Below are 13,410 nucleotides of genomic sequence, written 5' to 3' on the forward strand. Positions count from 1 at the left end.
ATTGAAACCCTGCATGCAGAATTCTGTATCCTGAAATTGCATAGAATCACAACAAACAATGCATGCAGGGCAGAATTATGCCAATACCCATTACTTATCAAAATACAAAAAGGTCAATCAAATTTTGAAAGCACTTAACACAAAGTGAACCCCACTCACATCAATACAAAACCCTGCAATACCAAGAGTTGCACAAAGTAAACAGTCCCCTCACTCAGCTGGTCCTGAGCCTTAGTTCTCCATACACACTAACACATACTATCACCTCACCTGCTCAGGATCAAAAAAAAAATACAAACATAATGAGAATAAACTCAATTGCAACACAGCTGAAACGGAATTATATAACTTACTGGGAAACTAAAACAGAATCACGCAGTAAAATGAAACGTTATTTGGTCTGTAGTGAACCACCTGACCACAGTTACTGACAAAAACACTGAGAACCACCTTGACGAGGTACAGACTCAGTGAGCACCACTTAGCCATAGAGACTGGCAGGCACAGAAAATCATGGTTGCCAGAAGAAAAAAGATTGTGCCAACAATGCAAAGGCAACCAAATTGAAACAGAAAAACACTTTGTGGTGGAATGTACCAAATTTGACCAAATTCGCCAAAAATTCCACCCAAAAATGACTTATAATGTCTCCAATTCAATGATACACCCGATGAAGATAGATTATCCTTCTTATTAGGAGAAAAAAAGGTTGCTGCATGCCATACTCTGAGGGACAATGTGTGACCACGTCATGCACACATTCACACACAGCATACACGCGTACAAGCAGACACATATTCACTCATGCACACAACACACAGATAGTCAGACAGACAGGCAGAGAGAGAGAGAGGATTTATATAAACACAAAGTACAAGGCTTTTCTTTACTTCACATAACTACACCCCCTGGTGTGTAGTCAAGGGTATACACACATATACACCATGTAATCTTTAATTTAACCATGGTGTTTGTGTATATTGCCTTGAGTTCAGGTCTATACCCATTTATTTTTTACTGTAAATCGCATCACATATATAAATCAGTCTGGCAGTCACTCTACCACCTCACCAGATTCAGTCTGTAGGAGAACAGAAACAACTTCTGGTAACACTTTACTATAAGGGTAAATGAATTGACATTAACTAATGTAGTAGTTAACGTGAGTTAATTATTTATGAATACATTAAAAACAAAATAAATCTGCAGCAAACTCTCATTCCGCAAAATCACTTCACAGTTGTGCCCATTTTAAGACAATCCTGTATCTGTATATGAATTTCATCCAGAAAAATAAGCTGGACTTTGTTCCTTCAACAATGATCCTGACCATACTGATTTGGTGGATATTCTTCCTACGTCAACAGATCTGATATTTTTTTTCCTATGATCTTTGTAAGAATCCACACACAATATATCTGCAATACATAGTAAACAGTAAAATTGTATTTTTTTTTACATACCACTGGCAATAAGTATTAAAATTACGTTCACATAAGAATGTTCATGAAATTATATTTGATGTCAAAGTTACATAAAGTTCCAGCATTAATAACTTGAGGTCTTCATATAGATTACGAAACCATACTTTGCACAAATATTTTCTTGAAATAAAGGACATGCCTGAATCAATTTCAGTGTTTGTATTTATAAATTATAGCGGTTTTATAATATTGGCTAAGGGAAAATATATTGAGGCATATTACTGGAACACTGAGAAAAGTGCTAAAATGTGCATGACAAAACACAAAATGGGAGTAGTTAAAGAAATACAAAGTGCAGTATTTTTCACATGTATTTGGTCGATAGCGCTTGATTGGGAAATTTGTTTGCGAAGAAAATGGCACAGACTGCCAGTATTTCTTTACTGAGGCGATTTTTTTTCTCTCAAATGTTTTAAATGCAGCTATTTAAACCCAAATAATTAGGAAAGTCGTGGAAGAAGGAGGATATAGCATTTACGGCCTGATGGCATCGCTCTGGCCTATTTGCGTTAGGGGAAACTCTCACGCGCTGTCTCTCTGCAGGTGTGTGTGTGTGTGTGTGTGCGTGTGTGTGCGTGTGTGTTTCTAATTGAGAAACTTGGTGATGACAAAACATGAAAGAGGAGGAAAAAAATATCCGAATCCGAATAATATTGGCAAAATTTGGGAGGAGAAAACATTCAGAAAGAACGCATTATTCAAGTGTTGCCGAATATGGTATTCGTATTCAGCCCTATCCTTACTGTATACACATACTGGTGAAGAGGTGAGCTGAGCCGGCCCAGATGTTTTCAATGTACAAAAAATGCTTTAAAAAATTTTTGTTTAAAAGTTACTCACACATACAAAGCACTGTCTATAAGTCATTAAGTTACTTGAAACAATTTAGGAAACATTGGGTAGCGTTGCTTTGGAATACAGCTTGTTTAATTTGTAAGAGCTAAGATAGCCAATATATTCATGTAATTTGGTGCAATTTTGATATCAGTACTTTTAATGGCAGGGCTAGATTTGAATTAATGATTTATAGACAATGTTTTGTATAATATGGGTGAGCTTGGCATTTTTGTACATTGAAAATGTGTTTTTCATCAGATATCATTTATTTTTGTACTGTGTTTGTTATGAATGTAGCAGCATAGAAATTGGTTTCTCTGTACTTCCTGGTTGGGTGTCGCTCCCAGGTGGTGGGTGTGTCACTCTAGAGCGCAGCTGGTAGTCATGTATTGAGCTGGGGTCATGTATTTAAGCAGTGGCCTCCCCCCTGCTTCCTGCTCCCCTTCCGTCGTGTCACTTCCGGGTCATAGGTGTTGTTTTGCTGTCTGCGACAGGTACGTTTGCTCTTGCTTGAACTTACTGGTTACTGGTCGTATCGATTGAATTGAATGCTTATGGCATTTATTTTGCGCTACAGAGTTGTTGGTGCGCCCCGCCGTTGAGTGCGTCTTTGGCTTGTGTGCCGCTCGCTTGGTTTCGCTGTGGTAAGTGTTCCCTCTCTCTCAGCATTAGTGTATGCTATGCTATTGGCTAATGCTGGTGTGGTCACAGGTTAAAGCGCTGGTAGCTGAGTTGCTGGGGTGCATGGGCCCCTCTCCCTCCCTCCTCTGTGCTAATGCCCTGCGGATGAAGGTGATATTTTGGGATCAGCTGATATTCACCGCCGCTACCGAACATCATCAAAACGTGACGAGCTGCTGTGCTGCTGCTGTTCTGTCTCCGGCTGCCACTTTTTCATTGTTCGTGCTGCGCTGTATGCCATTTTGTGTGCTGCTTTTCCGCACGGTAAGCCTCAGCCCTGATTAGGTTCCCCTTTCCCTCCCTGTATGAATGGTGTTTTCTAATCGTGTATTAAAAATATTTTAATAGTTGAGTGTAAAATAAAGATCTATTTTCTTTACAAATTGGAACCACGTCTCTGCCCTTTTGAGTGTTACGAACCTGTGTGTCTAAATGTTATTATGGATGCGCTTGTGTGAGTACTCGCTGCCACATGAATAAGTGATAATAGTAATTCATATACAAATGTAGGCTATGACTGACATGCATACACGTAAATGCATGCAAACACACATAGCCTACATTTTGAAAAAAAAAACACACATCCATGAATTCAATGAATTCAATCATTTTTCCTTTTACCATGAATGAAAGTGTATCATGTTTTTAAATGGAAGCGTTTTAATGTACTATTGTACACAACAGACCTACTAATCGTTTGTATGTCGGTAGAGGATCTATTGGGATAGCTAACATTAATTTAGAAATGTGTTGTTGCAGTAGGCTAGTTAAAAAGTAGTCATCACTAGAGGTGCTGTGGTGAATCGATATGGGGTACCTGGCGTGATGAAGTCATTATCTTGTGGTAGTTCCTATACGACTGGTAACAATACCAACCGGGACCGAATCGCAACACAGATGTTTCTGCTTAATTTCAGAGGTGTCTGTACTAACATAATACACTCAGTCTGTCGTGTTGTTAGCAAAGTAGCTAACAGTAAAGTCAGTGAAAAAATGCCTGAAAGTGGGACTGTCTAAAGTGTGGGTGTATTTTATTTGGATTTCAGAAATATAAATGAGTTTCAAGCAAAGATTGTACAGATGCAAACGCAATAGTTGAAATGTTTTATTTTTAGTTAGCCAGCAGGGCAGTGTAATTATTTAGAGGTTCATTTGAGTCCAAGGGGGATTTTAACCCACGTCTGTCACTCGTCCAGAAGAGAAACGTACTACTCAGGGAGCTAGGAGGTAAGTTGACAGCAAGGATGTAAAGTTTTCTTCTTATAAACACGTACACTTGTATATATGTGTATATGTGTCCGTTTTGTGTGTGTATCCGAAGTTGAACGCGTGGCTGCTGAGTCATGCCACAGACGCAGTGAGCTTCCAGCATCGTCCACGAGTGCAGGCAGCTTCGAGCTGCGGCGGTGGGAACAGAGCCTACAGAGCTGGCTGCTGCACATGTGCTGAACCCGAACCAGGAGCAGACCTCTGATGCCTGTTCAATGGGCTCAGTTTGAACACATTCCTCAAACCTGCTGACTATTCCTCTCTTCATCACCACTGTAAAAACTCTCATCTGGTTTTAATATCCAGAATGTAAGCCAAGACTCCGCTTCCTGTTGACTAGGTATAAGCCTACTTGCTGCTGATTTGATTCCAAGGCAAAGTACTGCTCCAGAACTCCGTCAAGGAGTTTGGCTGTATGTCTAAGAATTGAAGATGAATATGAGTATGATCCAAGTGAACCCCTGGAAGAGAGGATCTGCTAAACTAATAAATAAGAATAGGATTTTGCTCTTTGAGCAACTATGAGGCTACGCATCATTCATTAAAGGCATACTGTGCAGGATTTTTGACCTTGCTGTGCTCCTGTGTTTACTGTCAAAGAAGTCTCCTCCTCTGTCCTCAACTCTGCCTACTGACCTCTGTTTTTATATTATATATCCGTTTTTATACCGTTTTTATTTTTGTATTTTTGTAGCCATCGAGGAAAAGGAATTCCAAGGTTGACTCTGGTTTTTGATCGGGCCCTGTCGGCTTGTTGTTTCTCTTCACTGTACTTGTGCCTCTTCACCTGCGCCATTGCCGTGGCCAGCTACAAACACTCCACAGAAACCCGATCCAACCCCACAGGCTCTGCAGCCACACTCACCCCTCCCCACGCAGAAAAGAGCCTCACGCCTAGAAATGTCCCAAACACATTTTAGAAGAAGAAATACGGGCAGGGCAGCATGGATAATGTGCGCAAAGACAGAGATTGCCAGTGCATCACACATAGGACAGAGGATGTTTATTTTATAATATATCTGCATAGAATGCTTTAATACTTGGACAAGCACAAGCACACACACATGAATGGCACAGACCCATTCATCTCTTCAGTATGCTGTGCACATTATGCACATGTGACACGTTTCTTGAAACTTTTTCCAAAAGCAAAATAAAAACAGTTGTCAGACACCCAAAGCCAATTCAAGCCAACATAATCACAGAGGGCAGGTCTTACTTCAAAGTTCTGTGTACATTAAACAGTGTACTATTCTGGATTGCAAAATAAGGAAGAGATCATTTATCCAATTAATCCAGCCCATGAGAATGATGTCATGTGTGATGGTCACATGGACTCTGGCAGACTAGGCTGCCATCTGCCCTGCTTACATAAGCGTGCAGCTCCTGGCTAAACTGATCTGGGTGGGTCTACTCTGCCCTGTTTACATAAGCATGCAGCTCCTGGCTAAGCTGATCTGGGTGGGTCTACTCTGCCCTGTTTACATAAGAGTGCAGCTCCTGGCTAAGCTGATCTGGGTGGGTCTACTCTGCCCTGTTTACATAAGAGTGCAGCTCCTGGCTAAGCTGATCTGGGTGGGTCTACTCTGCCCTGTTTACATAAGAGTGCAGCTCCTGGCTAAGCTGATCTGGGTGGGTCTACTCTGCCCTGTTTAGATAAGCGTGCAGCTCTTGGCTAAGCTGATCTGGGTGGGTCTACTCTGCCCTGTTTACATAAGCGTGCAGCTCCTGGCTAAGCTGATCTGAGTGGGTCTACTCTGCCCTGTTTACATAAGCGTGCAGCTCCTGGCTAAGCTGATCTGGGTGGGTCTACTCTGCCCTGTTTACATAAGCGTGCAGCTCCTGACTAAGCTGATCTGGGTGGGTCTACTCTGCCCTGTTCACATAAGCGTGCAGCTCCTGGCTAAGCTGATCTGAGTGGGTCTACTCTGCCCTGTTTACATAAGAGTGCAGCTCTTGGCTAAGCTGATCTGGGTGGGTCTACTCTGCCCTGTTTACATAAGAGTGCAGCTCTTGGCTAAGCTGATCTGGGTGGGTCTACTCTGCCCTGTTTACATAAGAGTGCAGCTCCTGGCTAAGCTGATCTGGTGGGTCTACTCTGCCCTGTTTACATAAGAGTGCAGCTCCTGGCTAAGCTGATCTGGGTGGTTCTGCCTTCATGTGCAGCTCCTGCTAAGCTGATCTGTGGTCTACTCTGCCTGTTTACATAAGAGTGCAGCTCCTGGCTAAGCTGATCTGGGTGGGTCTACTCTGCCCTGTTTACATAAGAGTGCAGCTCCTGGCTAAGCTGATCTGGGTGGGTCTACTCTGCCCTGTTTACATAAGAGTGCAGCTCCTGGCTAAGCTGATCTGGGTGGGTCTACTCTGCCCTGTTTACATAAGAGTGCAGCTCCTGGCTAAGCTGATCTGGGTGGGTCTACTCTGCCCTGTTTACATAAGCGTGCAGCTCTTGGCTAAGCTGATTTGGTTCTCAACTGCTCTGAGCAGTAGAAACAATGACATGTTGCATATGGTATCCTGTGCTGGATTCCAATCAGGGGCAGCAGGGCTCTGGTGCCTTGGACCAAGACATTTGGTGTTTTTCGATATCAGTTCTTGTCTGCTCTTGTGTTCCTGTAAACTTGTGTGACATAAAATTGAACAGCCCAAGTTCTGTTCCAAAGGCAAGAACATAAGGTGAGAATGGTTAAAGATCCAGGGAGCGTTCTTGATTCACTCCAAATATCAATGATGCATCCAATGAATCTTTGCCAAATGAGAATGGACCTGATATCCCATCATTCATTGCACAATGGTGGACGAGACAGGTATGGACAGACTTTTCCCCGGGTATGGACAGGCTTTTAGGAAAGGCTGATTTTTTGTAGTGGTAGCGTAACTGCACATCACAAGCACACAATGAATCTCAAATGCATATAGCAGTGTTCTCTGCCCTTGTGTTCTTGGAAGTGCAGTCTCTGAAGGAAACTTGATAATAGCATTCTTCACAAGAACTCAAGTCTGAACTTGACATTCTTGGTATTGAGAAACATGCATTGTTTCTTCATCAGAACAGAACAGGCCTCTCTCTCTCCTGCCCCCTGCTGGTGGGAGGTCCCTTAACATGAAGATTGCCATCATGTGGTGACAGATGGACTTCAACAACTGACTGTTGTTTTACATTACAGTTCAGGCCAAAGGTTTACATACACCTAGGCTAAAGACATTCAAACTCAATTTTTCACAACTCAATTTCATATTACCATACATTTCCTGTGTTCAGTTAATTAGGTTATATACTTTATTTCCATAAGAGGTCATTTCAAAATAATAGCAAAGAGACAGATTTATTTCAGCTTTTATATACTATAGAAGATTTTCAGTGGGTCAAAAGTTTACATACACTTTGTTGTGGTGGCATTGCCTTTTAATTACTTAACTTGAATCAAATGCTTGGGTTAGCCTTTCACATGTTTCTCACAATACTTTGTTGGAATTTTTTCTCATTCCTCCTGACAGAACTGGTGTAGCTCAGTCAGGTTTGTGGGCCTCCTTGCTCGACACGCCTTTTCAGTTCAGTCCACAAATTTTCTATGGGATTCAGGACAGGTTTTGTGATGGCCACTCCAATACTTTCACTTGTTGTTTTTAAGTCATTTTGTTACAACTTTGGAGGTATGCTTAGGATTATTGTCTTGCTGGAAGACCCGGTTGCGACCAAGTTTTAACTTTCTAGCTGATGTCTTGAGGCGTTGCTTCAGTATTTCTAGATAATCCACCTTCCTCATGATGCCATCTATTTTTTAAAGTGCACCAGTCCCTTTTCCACCAAAACACCCTCACAACATGATGCTTCACAGTTGGGTGGTGTTCTTCAGATTAAAAGCCTCACCCTTTTCCCTCCATTCATAGTGCCGATCATTATGGCCAAACAGTTCAATTTGTGTTTCATCTGAGAACACTCCAAAAGGCTAGGTCTTCGTACTGGTGATCACCTGCAAACTTCATTCTGGCTTTTTCATGCCGGTCTTGGATAGGGGCTAATTCCGTGCGCGACAGCCTTTCGGGCCATAGCAATGTAGGATTCTTTTAATGGTGGATGTAAATACTTTGGTACCTGATGCCTCCAACTCCTTCACCAGCTCCTTTGTTGTTGTCTTGGGGTTCATCTGAACCTTTCGGACCAAAGTTCGTTCAGCCCTGGGAGTTAATTTGTGCCTCCTTCCTGAACGATGCAGTGCCTGTGTGGTCCCAAGATTTTTATATTTGCATAAAATTGTTTGTACAGATGCTCGTGGTACCTTTACTTGTTTGGAAATTTCTCCTAAGGAGGAACCGGACTTGTGGAGGTCCACAATTTTTTTTCTGAGATCTTTGCTGACTTGTTTGGATTTTCTCATGGTATCAAGGGCAAAAAGACAGTGGCTCTAAAGGTAGGCCTTTAAATACAGCCACCGGTGCCAATTAACTCCTAATTATGACAAGTGGCCAGAAGCTTCTAAAAAGTCATTACATCAATTTCTGGAATCTGCCAGACTGTTTAAAGAGACAGTCAACTTGGTGTATGTAAACTTTTGACCCACTGGAATTCTGGTATAGTTAATTAAATCTGGAATAAATCTGTCTCTAATTGACTTTTTTTTTAACCTCTGATGTGAACAAAGTAGATGTCCTAATTGATTTGCCAAAAGAAATGTATAGCAACATGAAATGTGCAGGGTTGTGAAAAACTGAGTTTGAATATATTTAGCTTGGTGTATGTAAACTTTTGGCCTCAACTGTATATATTTAATCAGTGGATGTTCTTAACCACCAGGAATATTTATGGTACATTGTTTACATTTTGTTCATGTATTTAGATATTTAATAAAGCAATTAAACATTTACTGTACTCCAGCATACTGTACTGTATGAGTGGATTTAAGTTGCAGTGGTAATTGTATTTATCTAGAAAGTCATGCAGTTAAGCGTTTGTGTCTGTGTGTATGCATGGTTGATTGATGTTGAATACTAAATCCATTCCGTCCGAATCCATTCAAAAATAAATGAAGAAAGGTCAGCTGCCTGATATTTACAAGAGATTCACAATTTAGCAAAATGTTCTCCAAAATGAATGTTGCTCAATAGGCATGATGAGCAGCTGTGTCTCACCTTGGCTCCAGGGTGCGGCCTCATCACCGACACACGGTCATAACCTTTCCTCACCAAAACCCACAGGGCATCCAGCTTACCCTGGAGACAGAGACAGGGTACACAGCACATTAAACATCATAAGGTTTCCTCACCAAAACCCACAGGGCATCCAGCTTACCCTGGAGACAGAAACAGGGTGCACAGCACATTAAACATCCCTCACAAATACATATTTTTAAACCACTTTGATTACAACTTCCTTTATCCTTTATGTCCAACTTCCTTTATTTTTTTATCCCTAATCTAGACTTCACACAGAGAGTGGTCAATGGCAGAAGCTCTGGGGATTTTCAAGACCAGACTTGATAGGGTATCAGATACCATCTAAAGCAGAGCACTAGGTACAATTTAGTTTGGAAAATAGTGAAAATTGTTGGTCTGAATGGCCTGTTCTCACCATTATTTTATGCTACATTACATTACATTACAGGCATTTAGAAGACTCTCTTATCCAGAGTGACTATTACCTTAAGTTATTATTTAATACACTGTTCCACTGTAGCTGCATTCATTTGTTATTATCATACGTACAGGAAGCTCTGTTCAGTTTAGAGAAGGAAAGCATTGTTACTGCATTGTTGTTTTAGAACAATTTTGGGAATTTGTGCACATTCTGGCACATTCTATTTGAATTCCATCCAGTATGAAAACATCACCACACAATTTGGTTGCTTTGTAATGTAATTTCTTTGTGTTAATCGCTGTATCTGTTTATCTTTCAGCTCCTCATTCATTTCCACCAGCTACGTTGAGCTGCTGTTCCAATTTAAAGCAACACCAGCTCGGGCCAATAAAAGACCTGCCCCACTGAAGATCAATTGATTGCTGGTTGCTTTCTGTTTTCCAGTAGTACCCATAATCATTTTGCATTCAGAAAGCCTAAGGATCCACATTATAATTTAAAATTAGCTTTACATAGGAAAGCTTAACATTTAGCAGTTTTAGCAGTGAGATATATGCAGTGCAGGGAGTTTTAACAGTGAGATATATGCAGTGCAGGGAGTTTTAGCAGTGAGATATATGCAGTGAAGGGAGTTTATACAGTGAGATATATGCAGTTCAAGGAGTTTTAACAGTGAGATATATGCAGTTCAGGAAGTTTTAACAGTGAGATATATGCAGTGCAGTGAGTTTTTACAGTGAGATATATGCAGTGCAGGGAGTTTTAACAGTGAGATATATGTAGTGCAGGGAGTTTTAGCAGTGAGATATATGCAGTGCAGGGAGTTTTAGCAGTGAGATATATGCAGTGCAGGGAGTTTTAGTAGTGAGGTATATGCAGTGCAGGGAGTTTTAACAATGAGATATATGCAGTGCAGGGAGTTTTAACAGTGAGATATATGCAGTGCAGGGAGTTTTAGCAGTGAGATATAGGCAGTGCAGGGAGTTTTAACAGTGAGATATATGTAGTGCAGGGAGTTTTAGCAGTGAGATATATGCAGTTCAGGGAGTTTTAACAGTGAGGTATATGCAGTGCAGTGAGTCTCCAGTTTGAGATACTCAGTATGGTGATTCTGAGCAGTGAGTCACATGCAGGGCAGTGAGTGACAGGCTTAACGTGCTTACTGAATGGTTAATAGGAAATAGGCCTGCACTGAACTCAGGACCCTGGGGCACCACAGTTACCAATCGGGCCTCGTTCTCCCTCTCTTGAGTGGCTACTGGTGCCCAGTAAGGAATTTGTAATGAGCAAAACAGCCAAGCAGAAAGACAGAGAAAAGAATAGCCATATAAATGTTATTTTTTCCTGCTCCAGTATCATGTGATGTAATGTGTGTCTTACATTCTTCTGTTGGCACATCCATTTGGCCAGAATTCTGTCCAGATGAATAAACTGTTCATGGAAAGCAGAACATGAGGAGCTGTGTGTGTGTCTATGTGTGTGCGTGTGTGTCTGTCTGTGTCTGTGTGTGTGTGTGTGTGAATGTGAGTGCGTGCATGTGTGTGAGTGTGTGTGTGTCTGCCTGTCTGTGTATGTGTGAGTGCGTGCATGTATGTGTGTGTGTGTGTGTGTGTGTGTTTGTGCGTGCGAGTGCATGTGTTTGCGTGTGTGTGTGTGCATGTGCCTGTGTGTATGTGTGTGTGAGTGCGTGTGTGTCTCTGTGTTTGTGTGAGTGCGTGCATGTGTGTGTGAGTGTGTGTGTGTCTGTCTGTGTATTTGTGAGTGTGTGCATGTATGTGTGTGTGCGTGTGTTTGTGTCTGTGAGTGCGTGTGTTTGTGTGTGTGTGTGAGAGTGCGTGGGTGTGTGTGTGAGGGCATGTGCGTGTGTGTGTGTGTGTGTGAGTGCGTGTGTGTGTATGTGTGTGTGAGTGTGTGAGTGCGTGGGTGTGTGTGTGTGCGTCTGTTTGTTTTTGCTTAAAAAATCTGGATCCAGACGAGCCCTAATCTCAGATAAAACTGGATTCCCTTAGAGCAGCGGTAATTAACCCACCCAACCCGAATCTGGCCCGTACCCTGATGGGGGAGCCTACCCCCTCCCTACCCCACCCGAATCTGGCCCGTACCCTGATGGGGGAGCCTACCCCCTCCCTACCCCACCCGAATCTGGCCCGTACCCTGATGGGGGAGCCTACCCCCTCCCTACCCCACCCGAATCTGGCCCGTACCCTGATGGGGAGCCTACCCCCTCCCTACCCCACCGAATCTGGCCCGTACCCTGATGGGGGAGCCTACCCCTCCCTACCCCACCCGAATCTGGCCCGTACCCTGATGGGGGAGCCTACCCCCTCCCTACCCCACCCGAATCTGGCCCGTACCCTGATGGGGAGCCTACCCCTCCCTACCCCACCCGAATCTGGCCCGTACCCTGATTGGGGAGCCTCACCCCTCCCTACCCCACCCCAATCTGGCCCGTACCCTGACGGGGGAGCCTACCTCCTCCCTACCCCACCTGAATCTGGCCCGTAGGGAGCCTACCCCTCCCTACCCCACCCAAATCTGGCCCGTACTGATGGGGAGCCTACCCCCTCCCTACCTCACCCGAATCTGGCCCGTACCCTGATGGGGGAGCCTACCCCTCCCTACCCCACCCCAATCTGGCCCGTACCCTGAAGGGGGAGCCTACCCCTCCCTACCCCACCCGAATCTGGCCCGTACCCTGATGGGGGAGCCTACCCCCTCCCTACCCCACTCGAATCTGGCCCGTACCTTCATGGCGGAGCCTACCCCACCCGAATCTGGCCCGTACCCTGATGGGGGAGCCTACCCCTCCCTACCCCACCCGATTCTGGCCCATACCTTGATGGGGGAGCCTACCGCCTCCCTACCCCACCCGAATCCAGCCCATACCTTGATAGGGGAGCCTACCCCCTCCCTACCCCACCCGAATCCCGCCCGTACCTTGATGGGGGAGCCTACCCCTCCCTACCCCACCCGAATCCGGCCCGTACCTTGATAGGGGAGCCTACCCCTCCCTACCCCACCCGAATCCAGCCCGTACCTTGATGGGGGAGCCTACCCCTCCCTACCCCACCCGAATCCAGCCCGTACCTTGATAGGGGAGCCTACCCCCTCCCTACCCCACCCGAATCCAGCCCGTACCTTGATGGGGGAGTACCACTTCCTGGGGCGCAGTGGCTTGCGCATGCCATTGTTGAGGGTGCGGACCGGGGGCATCTCGTACTCCTGTTCCGGCAACTTCACCCGAGCGTTCCTTGCCTTCTCCAGTTTGGACCCCTCATCAGTGGAGCCCTTGTCCCCCCAACGCACCTGGACAAACCCCATCCATCATTATACTACAATGTGCAACCATACCTTCCCCCAACTTCAAAAAATAACTGTTCTCTACTCCCTCTGCCATCCTCCAAAAACAGTTCACCCCCCCAAATAAACTAAACTCACCTCCATCCTCTTAATCCCGCCTACACCGCGCCCCCCATAGTAGGAGGCATCCACTGTGGGCCATTTCTTTTTGGGGATTCCATCCTCATCCTCATCCTAGAGTGAGAGAGGGTTCATGAATGAATT

General features: G+C 44.1%; 1 protein-coding gene across 3 annotated transcripts in view; it reads right to left on the minus strand.

Annotated features, from left to right (window-relative positions):
• The window catches only part of LOC135239547 (anthrax toxin receptor 1-like), a 56,083-nt gene that overhangs the window by 3,606 nt on the left and 39,067 nt on the right, over positions 1–13,410 (minus strand). For all 3 annotated transcript variants that reach the window (XR_010325406.1, XM_064308270.1, XM_064308271.1), the window contains exons 15-17: positions 13,285–13,380; positions 12,985–13,152; positions 9,402–9,482 (exon numbers count right to left, since the gene is read on the minus strand). Coding sequence is in view for 2 of the 3 variants with exons in the window: in XM_064308270.1 (XP_064164340.1) it covers positions 9,402–9,482; positions 12,985–13,152; positions 13,285–13,380 (345 nt within the window). In the remaining variant the exon portion in view is untranslated. The remainder of the gene's footprint in view (positions 1–9,401; positions 9,483–12,984; positions 13,153–13,284; positions 13,381–13,410) is intronic.

This window comes from Anguilla rostrata, chromosome 14 (assembly GCF_018555375.3).
Source record: "Anguilla rostrata isolate EN2019 chromosome 14, ASM1855537v3, whole genome shotgun sequence".
Taxonomy (NCBI): Eukaryota; Metazoa; Chordata; class Actinopteri; order Anguilliformes; family Anguillidae; genus Anguilla; species Anguilla rostrata.